The 27,335-nt window shown below is 43.6% G+C and overlaps 1 protein-coding gene across 1 annotated transcript in view; it reads right to left on the bottom strand.

Annotated features, from left to right (window-relative positions):
* AKNAD1 (AKNA domain containing 1) overlaps positions 1–22,924 on the bottom strand; it is a 37,523-nt gene extending 14,599 nt beyond the window's left edge. Inside the window, exons 1-8 of the mRNA XM_032249912.1 lie at positions 21,649–22,924; positions 19,931–19,970; positions 19,344–19,492; positions 19,183–19,245; positions 12,944–13,077; positions 6,727–6,883; positions 4,394–4,521; positions 3,868–3,949 (exon numbers count right to left, since the gene is read on the bottom strand). Of these exons, the coding sequence (XP_032105803.1) occupies positions 3,868–3,949; positions 4,394–4,521; positions 6,727–6,883; positions 12,944–13,077; positions 19,183–19,245; positions 19,344–19,492; positions 19,931–19,970; positions 21,649–22,641 (1,746 nt within the window). The 5' untranslated portion in view covers positions 22,642–22,924. The remainder of the gene's footprint in view (positions 1–3,867; positions 3,950–4,393; positions 4,522–6,726; positions 6,884–12,943; positions 13,078–19,182; positions 19,246–19,343; positions 19,493–19,930; positions 19,971–21,648) is intronic.
* Positions 22,925–27,335: the final 4,411 nt, after the last annotated feature.

Below are 27,335 nucleotides of genomic sequence, written 5' to 3'. Positions count from 1 at the left end.
TTTTAAAATCTGGTGTACAGATGACAGAATACTGTCCCCTTTTTATCTTTCCTTTAGTTTCACATTACTCCAAGCTTCACCCGAGAATGAACAGATTGAGGAACAGAATTTTTAGATTACTAATCTGACCACTGGCTAGTAGAGCTCTAAAAGCCTTTCTAAAGAAGCATATTCAACTGGCCTGGCACCGTGGCTCACACCTGTAATCCCAGCACTTTGGGAGGCCGAGGCGGAAGGATCATTTGATGTCAGGGGTTCGAGACCAGCCTGACCAACATGGAGAAACCCCATCTCTACTAAAAATACAAAATTAGCCGGGCATGGTGGCGCATGCCTGTAATCCCAGCTACTTGGGAGGCTGAGACAAGAGAATCTCTTGAACCCAGGAGGTGGAGGTTGCAGTGAGCCGAAATCTCACCATTGCACTCCAGACTGGGCAACAAAAGTGAAACTCCATCTCAAAAAAAAAAAAAAGAAATATATTCAACTACAAATTAAAACAGGGTTTAGGGACTGTCTGAAGGCCTGAATGATTGGTTATATGTCCCTTTTAAACACAAAACAATTACTCCACTGACCTGTGAGGGCTGACACCACCCACTGTGTATTTTTGGGGCTGACACCACCCACTGTGTATTTTTTACTACAATAAGGTCTTTATGTAAGCAAAAAATAAATGTACTTTTTTTCCATTATTAGGCAGAAGCATCACTGTATACATAGCTTTTTCCACATCTTAAATTACTTCCTGAGGAAATGTTTGGGCCAAAGGTTGCGAACATGTTTGTGTGATGATCCGTATTGCCAAATTGCTTTCCACAAAACTGCAGATTTCACAGCCACCAACAATGCAGACGGCTCAGTTTGACCACATCTTCCTCTGCATCAGGAATTACCACCTGAAAATGTTTCTGTTAATTGAAGGGGGGAGGGGTGTCACCTTGTATTAATTTGCATTTCCTCTGTGACTAAAGGAGATAAGTCTCTTCCCATATGCTGATTCACTGATTGTATTTCCTGCTTGTGATTTTTTAGTTCATGTCCTTTGTCCATTAATTTTCTTTTTTTTTTTCTTTTTTTTTTTTTTTTGAGGCGGAGTTTCGCTCTTGCTACCCAGGCTGGAGTGCAATGGCGCGATCTCGGCTCACCGCAACCTCCGCCTCCCAGGTTCAGGCAATTCTCCTGCCTCAGCCTCCTGAGTCGCTGGGATTACAAGCACGCACCACCATGCCCAGCTAATTTTTTGTATTTTTAGTAGAGACGGGGTTTCACCATGTTGACCAGGATGGTCTCGATCTCTTGACCTCGTGATCCACCCGCCTCGGCCTCCCACAGTGCTGGGATTACAGGCTTGAGCCACCGCGCCTGGCCCTGTCCATTAATTTTCTTGGAGGGTTTCAGTGTTTTCCTGTTACCATTTGTTAGTTTTTCATGATGTGCCAGGTGCTTCTCTTATGGTCTCTTTAATGCGTCCCACCATCCTGGCATGTTGTCTCCATTTTAATGGTGAGTAATCTGAGGCTCAGAGGATTTAAGCAGCTTGGCAAGGTCTCATCATGAGTAAGTGGCAGGGCTGGGATTTGAACTTTTACTCATCTGACTGGTATGCTGTGTTCTTTTTTTTTTTTTTTTTTTGAGATGGAGTTTCTCTGTGTCACCCAGGCTGGAGTACAGTGGCGCAATCTTGGCTCACTGCAACCTCCGCCTCCCTCCCAGGTTCAAGCGATTCTCCCACCTTAGCCTCCCTTCCAAGTAGCTGGGACTACAGGCACGCGCCACCACACCCGGCTAATTTTTGTAGGTCTTAGTAGAGATGGGGTTTCACCATGTTGGTCAGGTTGGTCTCAAACTCCTGACCTCAAGTGATCCACCTGCCCTGGCCTCCCAAAGTGCTGGATTATAGGCGTGAGCCACCGTGCCCGGACAGCATGCTTGCGTTCTTAACCACAGTTCTGCTCACTGGGGAATTTGTCTTGGCATTTGATATAACGAAGTTCTCAACAGTGAACATTATTTGCTCTTAATATTTTCTGTTACCTGTCTACATTTTTTTAATTGACTGTGGTTTCAGTTTGGTAAACAACTTAAAATATCAATGTTGTCAAGGAGGAGGTGGGAGTGGCCAATAAACATGAAAATATTGAATTTCAAAAACAGTCAAACAGATTAAAATAATGAGCTAGCAGTTTTCACTTACGTATTTAGCAAAAGTTGGAAAAAGAAAAAAATGTCTGTGGCAGGATCAAACTGAAGACGTCAACATTCCCACGCACTGCTCTTAGCCAGTAGAGCCCCACTGCCTTCCTAAGGCCAGATGATCAGAATTCCCAGCATGTACCATCTGAACCATTACCTGCAATCCTAGGGTTTTATTCTAAGGAAATAATCAACCACAAAAGTTTGCATGCCAAATGATGTTACTTGAAGCAATGTTTATGATATCAAAGAGCTGGAAAAAAAACTAAATGTCCATCAATAAGAGATTGTCTAAATGTGTCAGAGTAAATGAATATAATGAAATACAATGCAGTCATTAAAAATGAAACGATAGGTTTGTTCTAAGTGATGTGGAGAGATGCCCAAAATATAACATTAAATGAAAAGCATAAAGCAATATATATAGTAAAATCCTATTTCAGCTAAAATGTACATATAGGAGAAAAGAAGACTGGAAGGATATTCACCAAAACATTAGCAATGGGCTGGGTGCAGTGGCTCACGCCTGTAATCTCAGCACTTCGGGAGGCTGAGGTGGGTAGATCAGCTGAGGTCGGGTGTTCTAGACCAGCATGGGCAACATGGTGAAACCCCCTCTCTACTAAAAATACGAACATTAGCTGAGCGTGGTGGCACACGCCTGTTCCCAGCTACTCGGGAGGTAAGGAAGGAGAACCACTTGAACCTGGGAGGCAGAGGTTGCAGTGAGTTAATGGCGACTGCACCATTGCACTCCAGCCTATGCACTAGAGCAAGACTGTCTCAAAAAAAAAAAAAAAAAAGCATGGATTTTCCCCTCAGTGAAAGTTTCTTCTTTATGCTTTTCTTTATTTGCTCATTTCTTTTGTAATAAGCATGTATCCATTTTATAATTTAAAAAAATAAGGGTTTTTTTAATCCCTTTTATTCAGTTTTTTTTTTTTTTAGTTTTTTAATTTGTTGTTGTTTTTTTTAATCACTGCTGAGCTTACAGGGTTACTCCTGCACTTGACATTTAAGGCAGATTTACATTAGCAGAATGCAGGGAGGTCCCCCTGCACCCAAGCTGGAGACCTGGGCTTTCATATCACCTGTCATTTGCCCTGAACAAATCTCACCTTCCTAAACTACTCTTCCTCTGTAAAAAGTCTTTGTAAACTGTAAAGCTCTGAGCCAACTGAATTATTATATCATTGTTTACTGCTTATCATAATATTGCTATCATTTAAGACCCCGGGTTGTTAACCCCAGCATTTTCAGTTCATTTAAAATGAAATAATCTCTAGACCCTTGGAACTTAAAGTGTGGTCCCTAGGCCGGTACCAGCAGCGTTGGCATCACCTGGGGCTTGTTAGCAATGCAGGACTGCAGGCTCGCCCCACTTACTGAATTAGAGCCTGCGTTTTAACAAGATCTGCAGCTGACTCATAGGCTGGGCGAAGCTGGAGAAGCCCTGGTGGAGGTACGCCGGCCGAGTTTCTCAGGAGTGCTGAAAGCGGGAAGCCGTCAGCAGTACCAGCCGTCACCAGCACTGACACCCAGGATGCCATTAGGAAAAGAGGCAAGTGATCTTGATTATGTCAATTTCACAGTCACATTCAGCAACGCTGGTGTTAGTTAAAAAGTCAACAATGAGCAGAACCCAGCCAGGCCCTGGCTGCAGGACATTACCCTGGAGTCAGAAGACAGCCTCGTGGCCACTTGGTCTGGCTGGTTCTGGGCAGCTCCATCTCCATAATGACCATTTAAGTAACTAAATTTAAAAAAAAAAGAATGAACAAAAAGAAAGCAGCTTGAATTTTAAAATCAGTCCTTGAGCTACCTGGGAACTCCACTATTTGGAATCCTATGGCTTCATTCTGGAAAAGTGTCACTGGGAATTTAATTTAGCACCCCTGGGATGGTGGGAGCGAGCAACCTAAGGCAGAGAGTGCCGTGGGCCTCGTGTGGCCACTCGACCTTCCCCTCTCCCCCGCGTCCCTCAGTCCCAGCCGTCCTGCCCCTCAGATCTCTGGCAGAGGCTGACCGGACCCTCTGGTTGCCGCAGGGCAGGTGAGGAGCCAGGCTCGCAGGCTTTGTAACTCATGGTCCAAGACTGCTTTTCCTGTGGGAGCCCCGTGTCCTCCCTAGAGGCTGCATGAGGAAGGGGCCTCTTACTATGTCCTGTGCCTGCTGGAGCTGCGGGATGAGGACTCACATCTGCAGGGGCAGCTCACAGAGCTCCTCGTTGGGGCCCTCCTGCGGTCCTCCCTGGGCCGTTCCTGTTGCCTCACTCCCACCTGAGCCTTGAGGCCCAGGAGGGTGGCCAGGGTGCTCCTTGGGAATCTGAGGGAGCCACACAAAAGGACTTAAATTAGTGCCACAGTCCTACCAGAGGTGACTCAAAATCAGTTCAGCATCCCTACTGCACCCCTAAGGCACCATAACATCCTGCCTGGCATCCCACCCCTGTCACCCCCAGCTCCTTACCTAGCTGCCTCCTCATCCTCCAAGACTCAGTTCAAATCTCACCTTCTCTGAAAAACCTTCTCCCTTAGTAACTCAAACCTTCTGCATTTAATTGCTTTTGGTCATATCCCATTACTTAATAGTCATGATAGCTCACACCCAGGAGGAATGTGCTTACTGTGAGCCAGGCCCTGTTTTCAGTACACCCCTTATATTAACTCATTTAAACATCGTAACAGCCCTGTGAGGCAAGTATTATCCCCATTTTATAGAAGAGAGAACTGAGGCACAGGGACATTGCAAAACTTTAAGATCACAAAGCTAATAAGTGACACAGCCAGTACATGAACCCAGGTAGTCTGGCTTCAGAGTCATGTGGAATGTATTATTATTTTCTGCACTGTACTTTTAACATTTCATAATTATACATTAATTTGTTAAATATATGTGTCTGTCACAGAAATGTGAGCATCTTGAGGGCAGGTGATTTGCCTGTGTTGTTCATGTTGTATCCCCAATACCTAGGAAAGTGCTAGCATGTAGCAATACATACTGCTTAGTGAATGAAGAATGCCAGCAGTAGACTCTTTCCAGGGCCACTTATCACAGAGTTATGTAGAGAGTTCTCATCATTTGATGAGAACAGTCGCTGTAAACTCGGGACCTAGTAAAGAAGGGCAGGTCTCGATCCTGAGGTGGCCTCACCTGTCCTGAGGTGGCCTCACAAGGACTCGCCACTCCTGCAAGTCCAAGACTAGCAGGGCAGCCACTGTGAGCTTGGAGACTGCTTGGATGCCTTGAGATGGGCTGTTACATCCACAGTGGCTCAGGGCTTCCTCTATGAAGCACTCCTGGGCATTCAGGTGAACATTCAGGATTTAAAGATGAGTGCAGAGTCACAGAGACAAATGAGACCCAGTGCTGCGGGGACACAGAGGCAGGCACCAAGAATTCCTCCAGGTGCAGGGGATGGGGGAGCTTGGGGTGAGGAGGATGGCTGGGCACTAGGGGTGCATAAGTGACCTGACACTAGAGCTGGGTCTTGAATGAGTGAGGTTTTGCCAGGCAGGTAAGTGTTTTGAGGAGGCAAACTCTTCTTTGGAAGGGCTAACATTGACATAATCTTTATCACTTTTTCCTTCACTCTGACAAAATCCTCATTCAAGTTTGAATATCAGCCACAGGTTGTGGCTTCAAATACTGGATGAAACTAAAGAGTCAAATTAAGGTATATAGTTAAGGTATCTTTATCTTTAAATATGACTCCCTTTCTCAGAATTTTAATTTTAGTCTGAATGTTCTGATAGTTGAGGCTACAAAAGCAAAAAGTATAGAAAGACAGTGGTGGTTGATTTGAATTCCCAATTTTGCATATTTAGAAATCCAAAAGAATTTTACTTGAGAGAAGGAAAATGCAGAAGTGGATTCATGTGAAATAATTATTTCACTGAGGGTGCTATTCTTTATTTAGAAGAGGGAGCACAAGCTGTGTGCGGTGGCTCACGCCTGTAATCCCAGCACTTTGGGAGGCTGAGGTGGGTGGATCACTTGAGGTCAGAAGTTCAAGGCCAGCCTGGCTAACATGGTGAAACCCCGTCTCTACCAAAAATATAAAAAATTAGCCAGGCAGTGGTAGCGTGCACCTGTAATAGCAGCTACTCAGGAGGCTGAGGCAGGAGAATCCCTTGAGCCCAGGAGGTGGAGATTTCAGTGAGCTGAGATTGTGCCACCGCACTCCAGCTTGGGTGAGTACAAAACTATGAAGAAAAGAAATTATTTTTTCCAGGAATGATCCACAAAAACTTTCTTATTCATTTGGAAGAAATAGCTCTTTTGTGGTTTAATGGATTTAAACAGCATTGTTACATCCTAAACTATAAAGATGTTTTAAAAATTAACACTTGAAGTAGCTTCTAATCTTTAAAAGCTGGTTCCATTTAAAATAATATAATTCATGGGACTTTGGAAAGTTAAATTTTCATGAGATATTAAAATGAAATTCAGTGAATCCATGAATTAGGAGTCTATAAATACATAAACATTTTTCCTGGCACAAAATTAGGCTGTACATTGCTGTATTACCTCATTTGAGAGTGAAGAGGAGGTGGAGCCCAAGTCATCCGGGGTAAATGGAAAACTCACAGGAAGAGGAGGAGCTGAAGTATATTTACTTTCAACCATTTTCTCTTTAACATCTTCAAGCAGCATCTCTAACTTGAAGATTTCACCTTCCATTTTTCTAAGTAAACGTAAACACACAGGCATCTTCTGGGTTATGATTAATAGCAACAGTTCTTGAATACGGAATTGATTTATATTATTAGGGTGGCCTGTCTTCTGACATGAAGGATAATGGGCACTTGCATGACTGTTCATAGCTTCTCTGACAGCCTGGGCTGTGATCATCGCCTGCTGTCCATTAGCTGTGTATCCTTGAGTAAATCACGTAGTATTTCTGAGCCTCCAATGTCTCACTTATAACCTGGGATAGCAATACTGTACCTTGCTTATCCAGATTTGATGATTTTGAGATCCCTTACCAGGGATTCTAAGAACTGGGATTCTATGGAAATACTTGTTATGCTAATTTAAAAAGAGGAAGAATATAAGATAGCTGAATAATTAACAAGTTCTAATCTATATGAACATATGTGTATGTGTATAGAAATATATATTTTACCCAACAAAGAGAATCCATTTTCTTCAAATCATTACATTTATAAAAATGTACCGTGTATTATTCCACAAAGGAAAATTTTAAGAAAATCCAAAATATTAAAAATTATATAATCTACATTCTCTTGTCACTAGAAATTAACAAGAAAAAGATACCCCACCCAAAAACGCCCTATTTAATTAGAAATTTTATACCTAGCTTTGTATTAAGTAGAAAACAAAAATGAATATTAAGGATAACTAACAAGTCGATGGCAAATGAGTGAATAATGTATGAAAACCAATGTAATGCAGTTAAAGCAGTACGCTGAGGAAAACTTATAGTCTTAAAATGCATTATTAGGGGAAAAAATCAATAAACTATTCAAAACAAGAAGATAGAATGGGGAGTATAAAATAAACCTCAGAAAAGAAAAGTATTCATAAAATTACTAGAAATAAATAAGACATAAGAATTTGATTAGCAAGATAAAACATGTTTTTTTCCAAAATATCTATAAAACGAACCACTGGACATCTGACTGAGAAATAAATAACATTAAGACTCAGAAAGGAAAAATTTTAAATCAAAAGGAGTTGAAAACTTCATATCAACACCATTTAAAATTTAGGTGAATTGGGCAAGTTTCTAGGAAAACATAAATTATTAAAATTCACTTTAAAAAGTAGAAAATATCAAAAGACTAATAACCAGAGAAAAATGGAAATTGTCAAAAAATCTCCCCAAAAGACATGAAGAATGAGATAATGGGTGAGTTCTACCAAGCCTTCTAAAAATTTATCAGTGTCTCTAATACATTAATTCTTATGTATTACGTAGTTTAAGGTGTAATTTATTACAGTTTGAAAGTATATATTTCAACATATATTTTTAAAGGAGAGAGTTAAATCAAGTATATGCAGACCCCTGAAGCACTTGTATAGACACTTAAGAGTTCACTAAACATAATTCTACCAAGATTTTTAAGTAATAGATACATCCTTTGTTATTAGACTCTTCCAGAAAATGAAAAGGGAAGATTGCCCAATTCATTCTGTGGTTCAACATCAGGATATTTATTAATATATTCCACTACATTAATAGATTAAAGGAGAAAAACTAGATTTCTAAATTCCATTTGATTAAACATTTTCTTAAATTAAATAACAACAAAAGTCCTAATTCTAGAAAGCTAGGAATAGAAGATAATGCTCTTGATGAAGCTTACTACTTGAATCATACTTGGGAGAATTCTCATTATTTTTAGTAGCATAAGAATGCTGTCTTTCATGGCTCATGCCGGTAATACTAACACTTTGGGAGGCCAAGGCGTGGGAGGATCACTTGAGCCCAGGAGTTCAAGACTAGCCTGGACAACAGAGGGAGACCATCTCTACAGTTTTTTTTTTTTTTTTATTAGCTGGGCATGGTGGCATGCACCTGTAGTCTCTGCTACTTAGAAAGCTGAGGTGGGAGGATCCCAGAATCCAGGAGTTTGAGTTGCAGTGAGCTATGATTGTGCCACTGCATTCTAGCCTGGACAAGAGTGAGCCTTTGTCTGAAATTTTTTTAAAATGCTGTCTTTCACTAGTATTAATTATCCAATATTGTTCTGGAAAATCTAGCAAATGAAATAAAGAGAAAAAAATGAGATACTTAAGAATTGGAGAGAAAAGAAATAAAGCACAATAAAAATATTCTAGAGTAAGAAGCTTATTAATATTTTTAGATATTATGGATTGTCATACCTAAAAATGAAGACAATCAACTAAAAATGAACAAAACACTAAGAACAGAATTGCATAAGGTAGCCCAGTACAAGTTAAATATATAATATATAAATATTTCCTATAATATAAATTAGATAAAACATCTGCCAACAATACTCAGAAAAACCACAGAATAGCTAGTAGTAAACTTAACAAAATATGTGTAAAATCTGCATGAAGAAAACATGCTCCTAGATGAGAATACTCACTGCAAAGATTTCAGTTCTTCCCAATTTAACCTACAAATTCAATACAATCCTAAGCAAAATCCTCATGAAATTTTATTAAGAAACTTGATGAGCGGATTGTAAAGTTTATTAGTAAGAGGAATGTGTAAGAATGGCTAAAAGAAAATTTTAAAAAGAAGAAACATTTCTAAATATACACTAACCTATAATAATTCTAAACTGTGGATAATGTAGAAATATAAACATAGATCAATGGATGGACTAGAAACAGTTCTATGCACACATGGAGGTTTTGTATCTGATATAAAGGGCCTTTTCAATTGGTGGGGAAAGGCTGCCCTATTCAATAAGTGGTGGGACAAAGATCGAAGCATGAAAAAAAAGCGATAATTGACTAAAATATAGAAAAATATATTGTGATCTTGCTGGCAGAGGAGAATGAAGCAGGGGACAAGGAGAGACTGAAAGTTTAAAAGGGGGTGGGAGCAGTGGCTCACATCTGTAATCCCAGCACTTTGGGAAGCCAAAGCGGGCAGTTCACAAGGTCAAGAGTTCAAGACCAGCATGGCCAACATGGTGAAACCCTGTCTCCACTAAAAATAGAAAAAAAAAAAAAAAAAAGCCAGGCATGGTGGTACATGCACCTGTAATCCCAGCTACTTGGGAGGCTGAGGCAGGAGGATCACTTGAACCCAGGAGGCGGTGGTTGCAGCGAGCCAAGATCGTGCCACTGCACTCCAGCTTGGGTAACAGAGTGAGACTCCGTCTCAAAAACAGAAAGAAAGAAAGAAAGTTTAAAAGAAATAAGGCTTGGGAAGTGGCTCATACCTGTAATCCCAGGACTTTGGAAAGCCAACGTAGGCAGATTACTTGGAGTCAGGAGTTCAAGACCAGCCTGGCGAACCTGATGAAACCCTGTTTTCTACTAAAAATACAAAAAAATTAGTCAGGCATGGTGGCATGTGCCTTTAACCCCAGCTACTCTGGAGACTGAGGCAGGAGAATCACTTGAACTCAGGAGGTGGAGGTTGCAGTGAGCCGAGATCGTGCCACTGCACTCCAGCCTGGGCAATGGAGCAAGACTCTGTCTCAAATAATAACAATAATAATAATAATATACAGCAAGTTGGTGCTGACCAAGAAAAAAATAGAAATAATAATAAAATAAATGAAATGATGGAGCAAGACCTCAAGGTAGTGGAAAGAGATGGGTTCAAGGACCATGGTTAGAGAGGTTAGAGAGCAAATTAAGGAAGGGAGAGGAGGTGACAACATGGGGATTTGGAGATGGAGGAGACATTTTTGAGGAAGCTGTGATCTTTTCTATAAAGCAGAAGATAAGATTTTATGCTGAAACTCTCAGGGAGAAGTGGTTGATGAAGGTAGAACCCCATTTCTTGAATTCTTTGCTTCTGCTGTTACTTTGTGAAAGAATCAAGTTAGTATTGGACTACATTCTGATAAGCAAGATGCATGAAACCCAAGCAAATATTTTTACGTATTACCTTGTAAAGGTAATTCTGAGAAGGCTTTAACGAGAGCACAGCAGGTGATGTAAACAAGGGACTAGTCAATGAATTTGCAGAATTCTTGCCCCTCCAGAAAGCCATCTGCATTGGCCTTTGGACTCAACACTCAGAAGGTTCTCAACATACCAAGAGCCCAAGGATTGTATAGGATTCTGTTCCTTGTCACGTTATGCCCATTTGAGAACAAGTGAACCAATCTGGGGCTGATCAGTCTTTGCCTGTCCCAAGGTGGCTTTAGCTGAGATTTGGGGAAGGCCGGGTCCCTGCCTCACCCCTGTGTTGAAAGCTTCTCCCGTATATGGAATGTAATTGCAGTTGAAGCTCTTTTTATTTATACTTGTGCCAGGCACCTTGTGGTTGTAACTAGGATATAAATAAGACATTGAATAACTTTGGTCTTAATGTGCACAGAAGCCTGTCTTTAAAACGACTGCCCAAACAGGACATTTCTTGGAAAATAAATACCCTTACTCTATTGATTTTAAATAGTGGAAGTATGTGGAGTTCTTTCTACCCCTAGCCCCCAAGAAAAGCCTTTAGGAAAAATCAATACTAAAACCCCATGCTTGCTGTCTAATTACTCAGTATTGAAATAAAGGTAAACAGAGGTTTCATTCATTTTGAAAAAAGTAAAACCATACCTTGGGGGAAAAAAATACCACAGAATGCTAGGACTGAAATGTAAACCATTAAAAATTTTGGCAACAACAATTCCATTTTAAAACGCTATGAATAGAAAGGGCTGAACTTACAAATATTAAGCCTACTAAATAGTCTGTTTTAATTTATACCAGGAAATTATAGGGAAAGAATCCTCTCCTTGAGTCCTGGAATACAGCTTACAATTGTTTGGAATGAAGAGAGGTGAATACAGTGCCCTAAAAACCACCAGTTAGAAACTTCAGTTTGGAGTGAGTGTCCAAGATTCTAAAGAGAATTAACTCAGAAATCATTTAACTTTAAGCTTTAACACTTTTCCTTTATCAGGATTTGTAGGTCCCTCACCCCAGCACCAATCAGCCTTACAATGACCCCCTCCTGCCCAGTGCCTCTTGGAATTATCAGTGAATGGAAAAGAAAAGGGGAAAGAGGCCGGGCGCAGTGGCTCACACCTGTAATCCCAGCGCTTTGGGAGGCCGAGGCAGGTGGATCACAAGGTCAGGAGTTCAAGACCAGCCTGGCCAACAGAGTGAAACCCTGTCTCTGCTAAAAAAAAAAAATACAAAAATTAGCCAGGCATGGTGGCGCATGCCTGTGGTCCCAGCTACTCAGGAGGCTGAGGCAGGAGAATCGCTTGAACCTGGGAGGTGGAGGTGGTGGTGATGCAAGATAGTGCCACTGCACTCCAGCCTGGGCAACAGAGCAAGACTCTGTCTTAAAAAAAAAGAAAAAAGAAAAAGAAAAGGGGAGCCAGGCGCGGTGGCTCAAGCCTGTAATCCCAGCACTTTGGGAGGCCGAGGCAGGTGGATCACGAGGTCAAGAGATCGAGACCATCCTGGTCAACGTGGTGAAACCCCGTCTCTACTAAAAATACAAAAAATTAGCTGGGCATGGTGGTGCGTGCCTGTAATCCCAGCTACTCAGGAGGCTGAGACAGGAGAATTGCCTGAACCCAGGAGGCGGAGGTTGCGGTGAGCCGAGATCGCGCCATTGCACTCCAGCCTGGGTAACAAGAGCGAAACTCCATCTCAAAAAAAAAAAGAAAAGGGGAAAGAGAGGGACAGAAGAGAGAACAGGCAAAGACAATGAAGGCAGGTGTGAGGAGAGATCAGAGAGGGCGAGGGGAGAGCTGGAGGAGAGGGCCCTCTGTAGTTATCATGTGAGCCTTTCCAGGGTTCTCTTACACTCCTCTGGGTCTCCAAACGAATTATAATGACATCCAACAGATCGCAAAATTTTGGCACAATGCCTTTGTTCCAGGAGACAATCATTCGTTCTGGGTGCTCCATCTGATCAGTATCCAGCACAGTACCTTATACTCAGCAGATCCTCCATGCTGTCTGTGGCATGAGGTGACACTTTGTTCATTGGTGACACAGTTTTTGCTGACCCTAAACCGGTGGCTCTCCAAGCAATAGGCCAGCAGCCACACCAGAATCCCACCTGAAGGAGGTTACCTTTGACCCCTCCACCTTACACAATTGATTTAAACCTGACCTTTCCGGATCAAAGTCACCAACAATTGTTGACTCGTGCTTGTGGACTTGCTGCTGCAAAGTCAGATGCTTGTCCTTGGTGGCCAGAAAGTTCTGCTCCAGCAGTTCAAGACGTCCCTGCAGTTTCTCCAGGACCTGCAGCAGTGAAGTCACTGGAATCATTCACATGCAAGCCTGTGTGTGTAATCGTTTTCCCAAAAATACAATGCAGGATACTCTACAGCCATGTCAAAATAGAGCTGCTGTCGTTCTCCCAGCAGTATCAGTTGCCTTGTCTCAGAGTCTGACATCTAAAGTACACACAACCCAAGGATCATCTCAACATTCACAAGCCCTCACAGCACAAAGCTCAAAAGTATAGTTACTTCTGATTTCTCTCTCAGAACCCGCTCAGAGGCCTCTGGCCTTCCTTCGTGGGACATTCATAATCCCATATATTTGCAGAATGGTTTTTAGCTTACAAAGCATTTTCCCATTTCTCATTTAACCCACACATCAATGTTGTAAATGTGGTAAAGTATATGTTATTATCCCAGTTTTACAAAGGAGGAAATTGGAGCTCTAGCAATATGTCTGAAGCCACGCAGATCTTAAAAAGGAACTGTAGTTACAGGGCCTGGGTTTCAGTCTGTGGGGAATTGGAGGATGAGATGGGGAAGGAACAGCAGGAAGATTTAGCCAAAGCTGTGAATGACTCTTCCAGACGTCACTACACGCAGCCTTGGGCAGATAAATGTTTAAACTGTGCAGGGTAGGGGCATGTTGAAGGCGTATGGAGGCTTCAGTCTCACATCCCCTGTCACTGAACGTTCCCCGAGCACTGCCTATGTCTGCCCCTGGACCAGAAGTGTGAGATTACAAAATTATGTTAGGCACAGTCCCTGGTCTTAGAGATGTTATTCCATTGAGATAAGAGACTGTGGCTTAGAGTACTTTGCCAAAGGCCAGAAATGGTGGCTCATGCCTATAATCCTAGCACTTTGAAAGGCTGAGGCGGGCAGATCAGTAGTTCAAGACTGGCCTGGCCAAAATGGTGAAACCTGAAAACCCCAACTCTATTAAAAATACAAAAATTATCTGGACATGATGGTGCATGCCTGTAATCCCAGCTACCCAGGAGGTTAAGGCAGGAAAATCACTTGAGCCCAGGAGGCAGAGGTTGCAGTGAGCTGAGATCATGCCATTGCACTCCAGCCTGGGCGACAGAGCGAGACTCCCTCTATCTATATCTATAGATGTAGATATGAGCTCAACAGCTCTGGCTTGGGGATAGATAGACACTCAACCTGGGAGCTCCCCAGGGTCCTTCCAGGAGATGCTCTTCCATCCCTCATTGGTTTCCCTTAGCCTTGCCCACACTGTTGTAAAACAATGCCTTTGTTCAGCTCTCCTCAGGCACCCCATTTGAGTAACCATCTGGTCCCTGCCAGAACCCTGAATGACACTGTAAATCTCATAGAGAATGCTTGAGTGCCTATCTATCTATAGATAGATAGACACTCATAGACAGACAGATAGATAGACAGACAGACAGACAGACAGACAGATAGATAGATAGCTACCTTTGCCAAGGCCCAGTGGATGGAATGCAAATTATGTCAGGCTTAAAGGATGCTCTGGAGGGCCTGGACCAGGAGAGAAATTTACCCAGGGCAGAAACATACCTCGGTGAGCTTACGGGATCAGGCACAACTGGGTTCAAGTTCACACTCTGTCACTTACTCACTGTATGATTTTAGTAAACTTGAACTCTCTAAGCTTTAGTTTCTACATCTGTAAAATTAAGATAATCCTCCTTGCCTCATATTTAAAAAGCTAAATGAGATAATGCATTGTGCCAGGAGTATAGTGCATACTCAACAGATTAGTAATTCTTATTAATTTTTTTATTTGAGACGAAGTCTCTCGCTCTGTCACCCAAGCTGGAGTGCGGTGGTGCGATCTCGGCTCACTGTAACATCCGCCTGCCAAGTTCAAGCAATTCTCCTGCCTCAGTCACTCAAGTAGCTGGGATTACAGGCGTGCACCACCACTCCAGGCTAATTTTTGTATTTTTAGTAGAGACAGCGTTTCACCATGTTGGCCAGGCTGGTCTCAAACTCCTGACCTCAGGTAATCTGCCTGCCTTGGCCCCCCAAAGTACTGGGGTTACAGGTGGGAGCCGCCACTCCCAGCCAATTCTTATTCATATTAAAACAAATAAGAGTTTGGGAACATATTGGCTAAAGTGTATATAAAAAATGCCAAGTGTGGCAGATGCTTTTCATTTCTCCCAGGTTCATCCTCCATCTTTCTCTGTGCTGACTTTTAAGGAGCTGCACCACAGGCTCCCCAATGGAAGGCAACAGCAGGAGAGAGGTGTTAGAGGATGAGATGGGTGTCTTTTTTTTCCTCCCTGTGCCATCATGGAGTTGACTCCGTCTCTCCATCAAAAGCCACAGGGCTTGTCAGCTACCCCCACAGTGACAGCTCTCTAGGCTCCAGGACCTGCTTTTCCTCTGCTCCTTCAGGACAAAGGGGAGCTCCCCAGGGTCCTTCCAGGAGATGCTTTTCCATCCCTCACTGGTTTCCGTTATCCTTGACCACACTGTTGTAAAACAATGCCTTTGTTCAGCTCTCCTCAGGTGCCCCATTTGAGTAACCATCTGGTCCCTACCAGAACCCTGAATGACACTGTAAATCTCAAAGAGAATGCTTGAGTGTCTAAGCTTGGGAAGTGAGACGAATGTGGTAGACCTGACTAAACAGAAATTTGGAAACACTAACAGGCTCGAAGATATCAGTGTTGGATAAGGTCGAGTTTGCAGTGAGGGTGGGGTGCCCAAGGTGAACATAGACACAAACATTTGTGCCATGGATGAGAAGTCAGGCCAAGAAATTAAGGAACTGGAAGCCTGAAAATGGCAGGTGAAGCCATGAGGGGGAATTAGGTGTTCAAGGGAGAAAAGAGAAAAAAGCAGCCAGGCACGGTGGCTCACGCCTGTAATCCCAGCACTTTGGGAGACCGAAGTGGGTGGATCACAAGGTCAAGAGATCAAGACCATCCTGGCCAACATGATGAAACCCTGTCTCTACTGAAAAATACAAAAATTAGCTGGGCGTGCTGGTGCGCACCTGTAGTCCCAGCTACTTAGGAAGCTGAGGCAGGAGAATTGCTTGAACCCAGGAGGAGGAGGTTGCAGTGAGCCAAGATCGTGCCACTGCACTCCAGCCTGGCGCCTGGCAACAGAGTGAGACTCTGTCTCAAAAAAAAAAAAACAAAAAAAAGGCCAGGCATGGTGGCTCACACCTGTAATCCCAGCACCCTGGGAGGCCGAGGTGGGTGGATCACCTGAGGTCGAGAGTTCAAGACCAGCCTGACCAACAAGGTGAAACCCTGTCTTTAAAAAAAAAAAAAAAAAGAAAGAAAAGAAAAGAGAAAAAAGCTAATTATGAACTATAATTCAGGATCTTGGAATTTAAATTGTGTTATGCTGCAGAAGATAGGGCACAGTTTTCTAGGCAGAAATGTGCATCACTGAATTCTCATAACAACTCTGAGAGGGAAGACGTGCTGCAACATGTCTACAGCCGTGTAACCAGTAAGTGGAAGTGGGACATCTGCTCCAAAATCCAAATCCTTTCCGCTGTGTGGCGCTGCTCGGGCTGAGGCGGTTGCTTGTAGTCCTGTCTGGCTTCTTTCAGTTCTGAGCCACCTAGGCCCAGATGTCCCAGACCACTGGCTAATACTGTCAGGAGCCACCTTTACTCTGCTCTGAGTCAGCAGGGATCTCCACAGACCTGATAACATCAGGAAGCAGCTTCCCACATCGAGGCTTCTGAAGGCTCATGCCTGAACCAGTTTTCTCTGTTTTGCTTGGCTCTTTAAAATTCTGTGTTCTCCCAATTTCTGAAATCCTAGCTATCTGGAGATCTTGTTTATGTATTGTTTACTCCACAATCCCTGCAATCTGGCTTCCAGGTTTACCACTTCATTCAAAACCAGGCTTGCCAAGGACCCTTATAACCTGTTGATTGCCAAATCCAATGCACTTCTTGTTTGGGTCCACTCCCCTCTCCTTCAAGCCCTCTTTTCTCTTGGCTTCTCCGCCTCTGCTCCTCCCCAGCTGCCATTTCTCTCGAGTCTCTCCTGGACCCTCTTCACTTCTTACTCTGCATATTTTGCCTGGTCAGTCTCATCCACTCCAGAGCATCAACCCATAACTATGCCCAAATCTACATTTCTCACCCAAACAGCTCTGCAGGCCACTGCAGAGGTCCACTGGTCTAAGTGCCGACTGGACCTCTCCACTTAGATGTCCCAAAGGCAATCAAACTCAAAATACCCCTAACTGAACTTGACATCTTGCCTCCTGCCTGCCTTCCATACCCATTCTCAACGGGATCCTCTGCTTTTATTCCTGACCTTGATTACCCAAGTCAGAAATCTGGAGCTCATCCAAGCCTCTTTCCTTCCTCTAGTCAGCCCTTTCCATCTGCCACCATCTCCCTAAATCCCCAGATTTGTCCTGTCTCCATCCTTATTGCCAGCATTGATTCAGGCACTCATGACTTGTTACCTGGACTCTGGCTTCCTAACCAATCTCTCTGCCTTCAGCCTTGCCCCCACAGTGCTTCCCATTTGTCAGCTTGAAAACCTTCAATGAGGCCTGGTGTGGTGGCTCACGCCTGTAATCCCAACACTTTGGGAGGTTGAAGCAGGCGGATCACCCTGAAATCAGGAGTTTGAGACCAGCCCGGCCAACGTGGTGAAACCCAGTCTCCACTAAAAATATAAAATTTAACCAGGTGTGGTGGTGCACACCTGTAATCCCAGCTACTCTAGAGGCTGAGGCAGGAGAATCGCTTGAACCCAGGGAGCAGAGGGTGCAGTGAGCTGAGATCATGCTATTGCACTCCAGCCTGGGTGACAGAATGAGACCCGGTCTCGGAAAAAATAATAAAAAAGACCTTTCAGTGCTGCCCAATTTGTCAGCTCAGGATGAAATCTAAGCTCCTTGGCATGGCGTAAGGGCCTTCATTGTGTACCCCTGTCCACCTCTCCCGTCTCCTCCCCAACGCCCGTGTCACTGCATGCTCCCAAGCACAGTATGGTAAATGACAGTGCCCACAGCCCCTCACGCTGACAGCACTTCCCCACCCCTGTGCCATTGTACCTGCTGTGTCCTTTTTCTAGAATATCCCTTGGTCCAGTTCTGCCAAGCTCATCCCTATTCCTCCAACACCCAGCTCAGAAGTGACTTCCATGAAGCCTTTCAAATGTCCCCTCACTGGCAAGGGTGAGCCTCTTCTAGGCTGCCATCAGCATTCTCTGTAACATTTCTCTCCCTGCATTTTAGTTACCTGTTTACCAGTCCCTTGTTCCTAAGAGACTACAAGCCACTTGGAAAAGGACTGTTTCTTCATCTTCAATCCCTAGTGCCTGGTACAGGGTCCAGGACATAGGAATTGCCTGATAAAGATTTGCTGAATGAATGATTTAATTAATATGATGAATGAATGAATAATCAACTGTGTCTTTTACCATGTGGGCCCCCCAGTTTTTGTCCATGCTGCTGGGTTTCTGAAGCACAGCCTGCCCTAAACCTTGCTTGTTTCTGTGTCAGAACTTTTGACCTCCTGCCTTGTTGATGAGCCAACAGCCTCAAGTACATCTTTGACGTCAGCATATTTCTGGTTCTGCGAGCCTCAGCCTTCATCCCATTGCTCCACCCCACTTCCCATGACCCTGGCACTGACAGCAAGGCTGCTGTGGTGATGACATAAATTAATGGTTTGATTAAATGCAGCAGCTAGCAACGATGTGAAAGTAAAATAATTTGACCTGAAAAACATTGCTTTGAGGTTGATTTTATGAGTATTCAAAATCATATTTAATTTTCAGATAATGGAGATTTTTATAACCTCAATCCACCAGAACTCATCAACCATGACAGGCCCACCCTTTATAACTGATTCTGGGTTCTTCTCTTGAACCTACCGTAGTGTCAGATTAATTATGAGTAACTGGCAAGGAGTAATAGCCATGAGTAATAGATCCCCTGAGGAGGAAAGAGGGCTCAATAGATACAAAAACAGAATTCTATGCACTTTTAGCCCGCATAAACAAAGATGGTTTAATCTTCAGCAAAACATTTCCACTCCCACCACTGTCGAGAAAACATGGCACTACAAAGTCATTTGTCTTTATCCAAGCCAAATTCTCTAATCAAGATTTTAAAACAGGATAAAATGTATTACCAGCTTCTTGTCTTGCAAATGATAAGGAGAATCCCGTTTTATTCTTTTGGAAAATTCTTGTACCTGCAGTGAAAAAAATTCCAGTCTCTCATTAATAGCATGATGTCTCACGTATGAATTTGGTTATTTATATTGTTTGTAACAAGCTTTAAAAGTATTACTTTAGTCTTCAGTTGATCCGTCTGTTCTTTCAACTTCTGACACATCTGTTTCCCTTGGGATAACTTTTGAAATATGTAAGAAGAACTTGAGGAAGTGCCTTTCTGAGAGGTTGGTGACAACTTAGAGAGACTTGCCTCAGATTCTATTCCTATACAAGAAGGAACACATTTGGGCGACCATTCATCTCAACTTATCACAGTTTTACTAAGTACCGAAAACAGAAAGCTGCTGCAGTCACCACCACTTGCTATTTTTTAGAAGAAATATTTTTTTCAAAATATATATCTAGGCCAGGCACAGTGGCTCACACCTGTAATCCCAGCACTTTGGGAGGCCAAGGAGTTCAAGACCAGCCTCAGCAACAAAGTGAGACCCCACTTCTACAAAAAAAAAAAACAAAAATTATCTAGGTGTGGTGGCATGCATCTGTAATCCCAACTACTTGGGAGGATGAGGTAGGAGGATCACTTGAGCCCAGGAGGTCGAGGCTACAGTGAGCTGAGATTGTGCTACTGCACTTTAGCCTGGGTGACAGAGTGAGACCCTGTCTCAAAAAGACAAAACCAAAACATTAAAATATTAGTACCTTTGAGAAGTTCTTGGTGGATTTGTACTGTAGGGTCCATCTGCACAATCAAAGGGTAAGAAAACATTACTGTTGATATTGATCAATGACACCACTATTCAGAACGACTCAACATGTTCAGTCATCATAGACGCAGCCAGTGTTGTAGTCAAGAGCCAGGGCCACGATGCCAAGGCTGAGTTCCACTCTGACACTTACTTGCTGGGTGACCCAAGCAATTGCCTCATCCGCTTATAAGACTCCAATTCCTTGGCAGGAAAATGGGAATAGGAAGTGAACCTACCTCAGGGAGTTATTATGAGCATCTCAACTATACGATGGATGTAAAACTTGCTGGGTCCAATTCTCCAATCTGAATTGACAGGACTAGAAAAAAAATCAGATACCTGACCTCAAACCCCCATACCAGAGGAAGATGAGTCTGATATCCATCTGCTCCTGCTAACCACGGGGAACTGAGAACTGAACACAACGAGGATGTTCTCCTGCAACCAAGACAAGGAATCCCAACTTTTCCCAATACCACGGGAGTGTAGGTCTCTCTCAGACTTAGAGAGCATCCCCGTCGCGGCCAGGTGGGCTGTTGGCTCAGGTTTGGATGTAGGGGGTTTTGCTCAAACTCCCCAGAGCATTCAGCTGAAAGAGAGGGGAGCTAAGGAATGAGAATGGAACTGGAAATTTTAAGAAAGAAAAGAGAAAAATTACTTCCAAGGTTAGGTTACAGAAAAGAAGAGAAAGAGAATAGAAATGGAGACAGGCAGTGTCATTCAGTCCGGAACGCCTTCAAACAAGGCTCAAAAGGAAGACCATGCAGTCTAGGCAAAGTGTCAAATAACTAAAATGTTTATTTTGATTATTAATATGGATTTACCTGACTATTGGGCCTCAATAATCCCTGGGGTCCTGAGGCTCAGCACGTTGGGGAGTTGGTAGGGGGCCGTGAGAAGATGGGGTAAGGGAAAGGGGGAAATAGCACAAATTAACCATTAACAAAGTTTTATACCAAATGATTACCAAGATAACAAGCTTGAAATCCATTATTAAAGATCTTAATTCCATTCAACACAGCATTAATAACTAAGGGCGTAAGGTACATAAGACACAAGGCTAGGCCTCTGGAGGAAGTTAGGCAATGCAAAGGCGAAGATACGGTTGCTGCCCTCCAGAGCCTGAGAATCTAGTGGAGGAAGAAGATGCCTCTGTTCTTATGATCCGAAGCAGGTGAGGTACACATGCTGATGAAAGGACTACACAGACAAGTGTGGGAAAGCTCGTGACTTGGGAGACCCAAAAAGTTACGTGGCCCAAGGGGGAATTGAAGGAGGCCGTGAAAACGAGCAGGTCTTTGGTAAGTCGAGATGGGATTGCCATGCAAGGCAGGAACTCAGAGAGCTCAGGGCCTGAGAAGAGGTTCGGGACCAGCCAGGGAACTGGGGATGACTCCTGAGGAAAGGTGGCTAAGTTTAAGTGAGGAGAGCCAAATTCCGGCTTGTGGAATATGGATTTTATTCTCTCATATGTTTTTGTCAGCATCGCCCCTAATGCTTCTCATGAGGACATCGAGAGTCTGAGCGGCCATGTCACTCACCCAGGGTGACCCAGGGTGCTGAATAAAACCTTGGAACTAGAACCAAGCTCTATTCACCCTCCAAAACCCACACTGAAAGAGATGAGCAGGGGTCCCAATTAGAGTATTTACAGGAGAGCATTTCATCTACCTGGATTTGTTGTGAAGGTTCAGTGATTTCCCTTTTCTGCTCTTGATGGTGTTTTTCAGCACAGGGTGACTCACACGTGGTTTCTAAAATGTCTTGCACAAGAGCAGGTTTATCTCTCAACTTGGAAAAAAAGCTGGCTTGTTTAGCTATTGCAAGTGGTTTATCAACTATTTCACTTTTAGGAATTTTCACTTTGGGAGCAATCTTAGAGAAATCAGCGAGCTGGTAATGAATTTGACCTTGGCCATATTTGAACCTGTTGCCCAAACTTGCTGTTTCAGTCTGCTGTTTCTGGGGAGCCTGCCCTTGACAACTGTTTTGTTTATCACCTGGACCCTTGATTTTAGTTAAAACATTTACATTTTCTTGATGGCTGCTATCTCCAGCAGCCACTGGCTCATCTAATTCAGAGATATTTTCTTCTGCCGTGGTGGGGAAACTGGGCTCATGGCTGTTTTCACCATCCCTTTGGGGGCCGAGTTGGTCAGTGAGTTCTGGGGTTTGTTCTTTTGGCCAAGAATTCTTACTATGACGTGAAATCATATTTTTAATAATAGCTTCCTCTTCAAAACTGTCAGCATTTGAGATCTCTGGGAGGGTTTCACAATCAATGCATTGACCTCTTAAGAACGGCTCTTTGGAAAGATGATGGAGTAAAATATCTGAAATGCTTGACTCCGAGGCGTCTCCTTCCTTAGCTGGAGTATGAGGAGTTGCAGTGCATTGTTTCTCTTCCTCACTTTTTTCATTGGCAGCATTTTCAGCCATTTTGCCCAGGGGCATGGTCATAGCTGTATTTCCACAAGTCTCATTATGCATAGCCTTCTCTTGACGGTCATCTGCTATGAAAATAATTTGATTTGAAACTTCAAGGGCATCCTTTTTTGAGGTAAAATTGTAACCATTGCATATCTTAACCTGGGAGAGGTCCCCATCATAAGGCAAATCCTCCTGCTTATAAGTCGTGTCTTGTGAAAAATCGGTCTCGTCCATGTGGGTGCAGCCCGCTCTCTCTCGTCGTCCTCTGCCGCCTGAGCTGGCCGCTGTCAATTTTCACTGACAGTAGCTCCGGTTCTCACTGACCGTCTTCACTGTGTGCTGTTCGGTGTGAAATGAGAACAGCCTCATTGTTAAAAATATTGGAATAATGTATACAACTATGCCAGAACAAAGGGGATGTTTTTTAATTGGAAAAATTCAGTTACAGACAGGAAGGCAGAAAGCTCATCCACAAGCTGACCCATCCTCAATCCACACTATGTTAACACAACCAGTAGGATAAAAGCAAGGAACAGGAAAAAAAGGAGAGTGTTAGATTTTTCGTTTTTCATTTATACATTTTGAGGGAGACATTGGTCTATAATTAATGGTCAAATATTTATCAACCTCCCTTAGGAGATACTATTTGGAGTTTATTCTCCCAAAATAGGAGCTTGGGATGCAAGTAATAAGTTGATTTTTTTTTTTAACTACCAGAGCCACTCCTTGTCCACACATCACTGACCATCTTTTAAGCTGCGTGGCGCTGGAAGCCAGCCTCGCTCACACGTAACGCCCACCCTCTCCATTCTGGTACTTTTTTGCCTGTTCCTTTAAACCTCCTTCTCACCTTCTCCTGACTTTCCCTTGCATGTCTGAGAGGGGCAGAGAAGGACTTGCAGAAATATGACCAAGGGGCCGGGTGTGGTGGCTCACACCTGTAATCCCAGCACTTTGGGGGATTGAGGCAAGCAGATCACCTGAGGTCAGGAGTTCAAGACCAGCCTGGCCTACATGGCGAAACCCCATCTCTACTAAAAATACAAAAAGTTAGCCGGGTGTGGTGGCACACGCCTATAATCCCAGCTACAGGGGAGGCTAAGGCAGGAGAATCGCTTGAACTTGGGAGGCAGAGATTGCAGTGAGCCGAGATTACACCCCTGCACTTCAGCCTGGGTGACACAGTGAGACTCTGTCTCCAAAAAAGATAAAGAAATGTGACCATGGGACAAACAGGCTTTCAAACACCCAGAGGCCCGTCTGCAGCCAAATGGCCCTCTCCTCATTCACACTCGGGCAGGGACCTAGTCAGAGAGGCTGCCTTCCCTGAGCAACCCCTGCCAGCCACCACGTTCCAGGTGGCAGGCTAGTGGCACCAGAGTCTTTGGGGATGTTCCTGAAAACGGCTGGAGTAAAATCAGCTGCCATTTGGTCTGAGTCCTATTTTCTCAATATTTAAAGCACCCATTCAGATATCTCTTCCTGATTTGCGAATTTTTGGGATGATGTAAAATTATCTCAAGTTTTAGGTAAGTGAGGTTCCCTCATCCCTGGAGCATAGCCCAGGGTGACCACAGCTGCCGGCAGCCTCCCTTTCCCATACAATGATGAGGTTGGGTGAGCAGGTCTCTGAAGTTCTCTCTCCAACCAAATTTTTATGAGTCTATAAATCGGTGATTTATTAGGTAACCTCAAAAGCTAAAATTGCATGTTTGACCCCAAAAAATTTTTTTTGAACTAAGTCATCCAAGAAAAAAAGGAGTACAAACTAAATGTGGTAAAAACATCTGTGAAATGTTGTACAAAAATCTTAATTTATAGTCGCATGCCAATATTAGAGACCCAAATTAAAAAGATTCTCTGTTTAGAGAGGGTGGAGAGAAAGGAGAATATCACTGCAGGATGATTTTACGTCGTTCATAGAGGGTAATATTTTGTAGAAAATGAGGCACATTTTCGTGAGTAGACTTATAGGCTACTCTAACCCAAGTCGAAGAACAAGGGAAAAGCCTTCCCAAGAAAGTGGAAGGCACAGTGGCAAAGCAGAGTGGAGAGACATGGACCTGAATTCTGAAAAACCAGTTTCAGTATTGGGATACTGAAGGATACCAGGACCAGAGATGAGGCACTCCTTATCCACAGGGTTATTTAAAGGATAAAGGAAGGAACTGCATATGTAAAAGATAATCTCTATAAGAACTTTAAGACAATTTTAAAACTCAACCTGTAAATAAATATATTTGAAGGTAAAAAAAAAAAAAAAAATCAGGCCAGGTGCCGTGGCTCCTATAATCCCACTCCTGTAATCCAAGCACTTTGGGAGGCCAAGGCAGATGGATCACTTGAGCCCAGAAGTTCAAGACCAGCCTGGCCAACATGCTGAAACCCAATTCTACTAAAAGTACAAAAATTATCCCGGCCCTGTGTCCCAGCTACTTGGGAGACTGGGCAGGAGAATCACTTGAACCCAGGAGGCAGAGGTTGCAGTGAGCCGAGATAGCGCCACCGCGCTAGCCTGAGCAACAGAGCAAAGCCCTGTCTCAAAAACAAACAAAAAAACAAAAAATCTCTGAAGAATTTAAAACAAAATATTGTCTAATTTTTTAGAACAAAAAAAGAGAGTATCTTTTTTTTTTTTTTTGACAAGGTCTCAGTCTATCACCCAGGCTGGACTGTAGTGACACCACCATGCTCACTGCAGCCTCAACCTCCCGGGCTCAATTGATCCTCTTCCCTTAGCCTCCTGAGTAGCTGGGACTTCAGGCACACACCACCACACCTGACTAATTTTTTTTTGTAGAGATGGGGTTTCACCATGTTGCCCAGGCTGGTCTCGAATTCCTGGGCTCAAGTAATCCGCCTCCCTCAGCCTCCCAAAGTTCTGGGATTACAGGCATGAGCCATTGTGCCCAGCCTGAGAGTGTATTTAAATACCTACAGAGAGAAGGGTAGAAGAAGAAAACATTCTGGTTTTGCAAGACTTTTAATGACCCAAGCAACAGCCCCAAGGTTATCCTCATGCTTTATGTTTTTAGGAGCTGATCACCAAACTCCATGCCTTCTTGTTTAGGAAGGAAAGATACTTTGTTGGCCAAATTCCCACTTTTAAAATATAATTCTATTAAAACTGATAAAATTTGAATTTTGCTCTGACTCTTAAGAAAAAGAAAAAGGCCATGCACAGTGGCTCCTGCCTATAATCTCAGCCCTTTGGGAGGCTGAGACAGGAGGATTGCTAGAGGACAGGAATTTGAGAACAGCTTGGGTGACAAAGCAAGACCCTGTCTCTACAAAAAAAAATGTTTAAATTAGCCAGGAGTGGTAGTAAGTGTCTGTGGTCCCAGCAACTTGGGAGGCTGAGATGGAGGATCAATTGAGCCCAGGAGGTCAAGGCTGCAGTGAGCAGAGATCACGCCACTCCACTGCAGCCTGGGTGACAGAGCAAGACCCTGTTTCTTTCTCTCTCTCTCTCTCTGTCTCTCTCTCTCTGTCTCTCTCTCTCTCTCTCTCTCACACACACACACACACACACACACACACACACACACAGAGAGAGAGAGAGAGAGAGAGAGAGAGAGAAAGGAAAAGAAAAAAAAGAGTGAGATACCATTAAGATAAGCCAGAAGCCTGAGGATCTCTCTCATTACATACAGGAAGACAGCTTCTGTTGTTATTATTATTATTTGTGTGTGTGCATGCGAAACATCAAGAGGATTTTTCTGGAAAAGGACAATCCATACCCTTAGCATTATAATGGGCTCCTTTCAGATAGCTGGAGGAACTGGAACATCTTCCTGCGTCAACACTCAGCTCCATCTTGAAATCCAAAGGCACATCCAAAGAGGTTCCAGTCAGAATCTGACAGAACCTTTCCGTAGAATCCCAATTTGATTTTCTGAAGCCAGGTGACTACATCTGGGGCCACGCCTGCTTATGCAGCTCTCCTGACCATTATGTGCTCAGCAATAGCTCACAAGTCACTCTGAGATGAACACTGAGCAAACAGGCCCAGGGCATCACAGCGACCCCGCCCGTGAAAACACTGCAGGCCGGGCCCTGGGTAGGATGAACAAGGTGGTCACCATGCTGACAGGTCTTCCCTGTGTGATTTACTTTATCATGAAGTCTAGCTTTGACGCTAAAGTGCTAGCCTAAGCGCACTGACCTGCCAACTTAGAGAAGAAGGTAACCATGGCTAGGATGACTGGGAATCTGATGGACTCAATTAAGAATTTTACAGATGGGAAAGCCAAAACTCCTTAGTGGCAAGAGGCCAAAGATGGTCAGTGAATCATTGTTTCTGGCTGGTAGGTGAATTTCTTCTTTTCACTAAGCCCATTTTTTGATAATACAGTTTTCCATGTTGAGAGGATTGTTTTCATCACCAAAGGAAAACCATGGGGCCGTGTTCCCAGGACAATCTCTCTACCTCATTCCCAGTACCTCTGTTCTGTGTTTAAACCTCTACCAACCAGACAAACTGAGGGAGATGTGTAGGACCCAGCCACGGAGGAGAAAGCAGGTATTGTTTCTTCTCACCCTCCTCTGCCCTTCCGCTAAAGCACCAACCAGGTAGCACAGCCACATAACACTCGCAAGTCCTCCACCCTGCACTTCTAAGATCAGCCCTACTGACTTTCCCACGGTAAGAGTTGGCTGTTGGAGGCAATGATTCAACAACCCAAATTCTGATTATTCCTTTGGTATCTGTCATTTAGAATGTGAATAGTGTACAGCTAAAAGCTTTCAGTGCGTGATCCATTAATAATTTGTACTGCACAAAGCAATATGCTGCTCTGTCTTCAACCAACACAGTGCTGCATTCAACACGAAGAGGCAAAACCACGGCAGTATGGCAGTTACAATAGAAACTCACCAACATCCTGAAGTCTCTGGATATCATGGGGTGAGCAAGTTGAAGGGCCTTG

The sequence above is a fragment of the Sapajus apella genome, unplaced genomic scaffold (assembly GCF_009761245.1).
Source record: "Sapajus apella isolate SASKATOON/1434 unplaced genomic scaffold, GSC_monkey_1.0 scaffold69, whole genome shotgun sequence".
NCBI lineage: Eukaryota > Metazoa > Chordata > Mammalia > Primates > Cebidae > Sapajus > Sapajus apella.
Note: the sequence above shows the minus strand (reverse complement) of the source record. Positions and strands in the feature narration are given on the sequence as shown.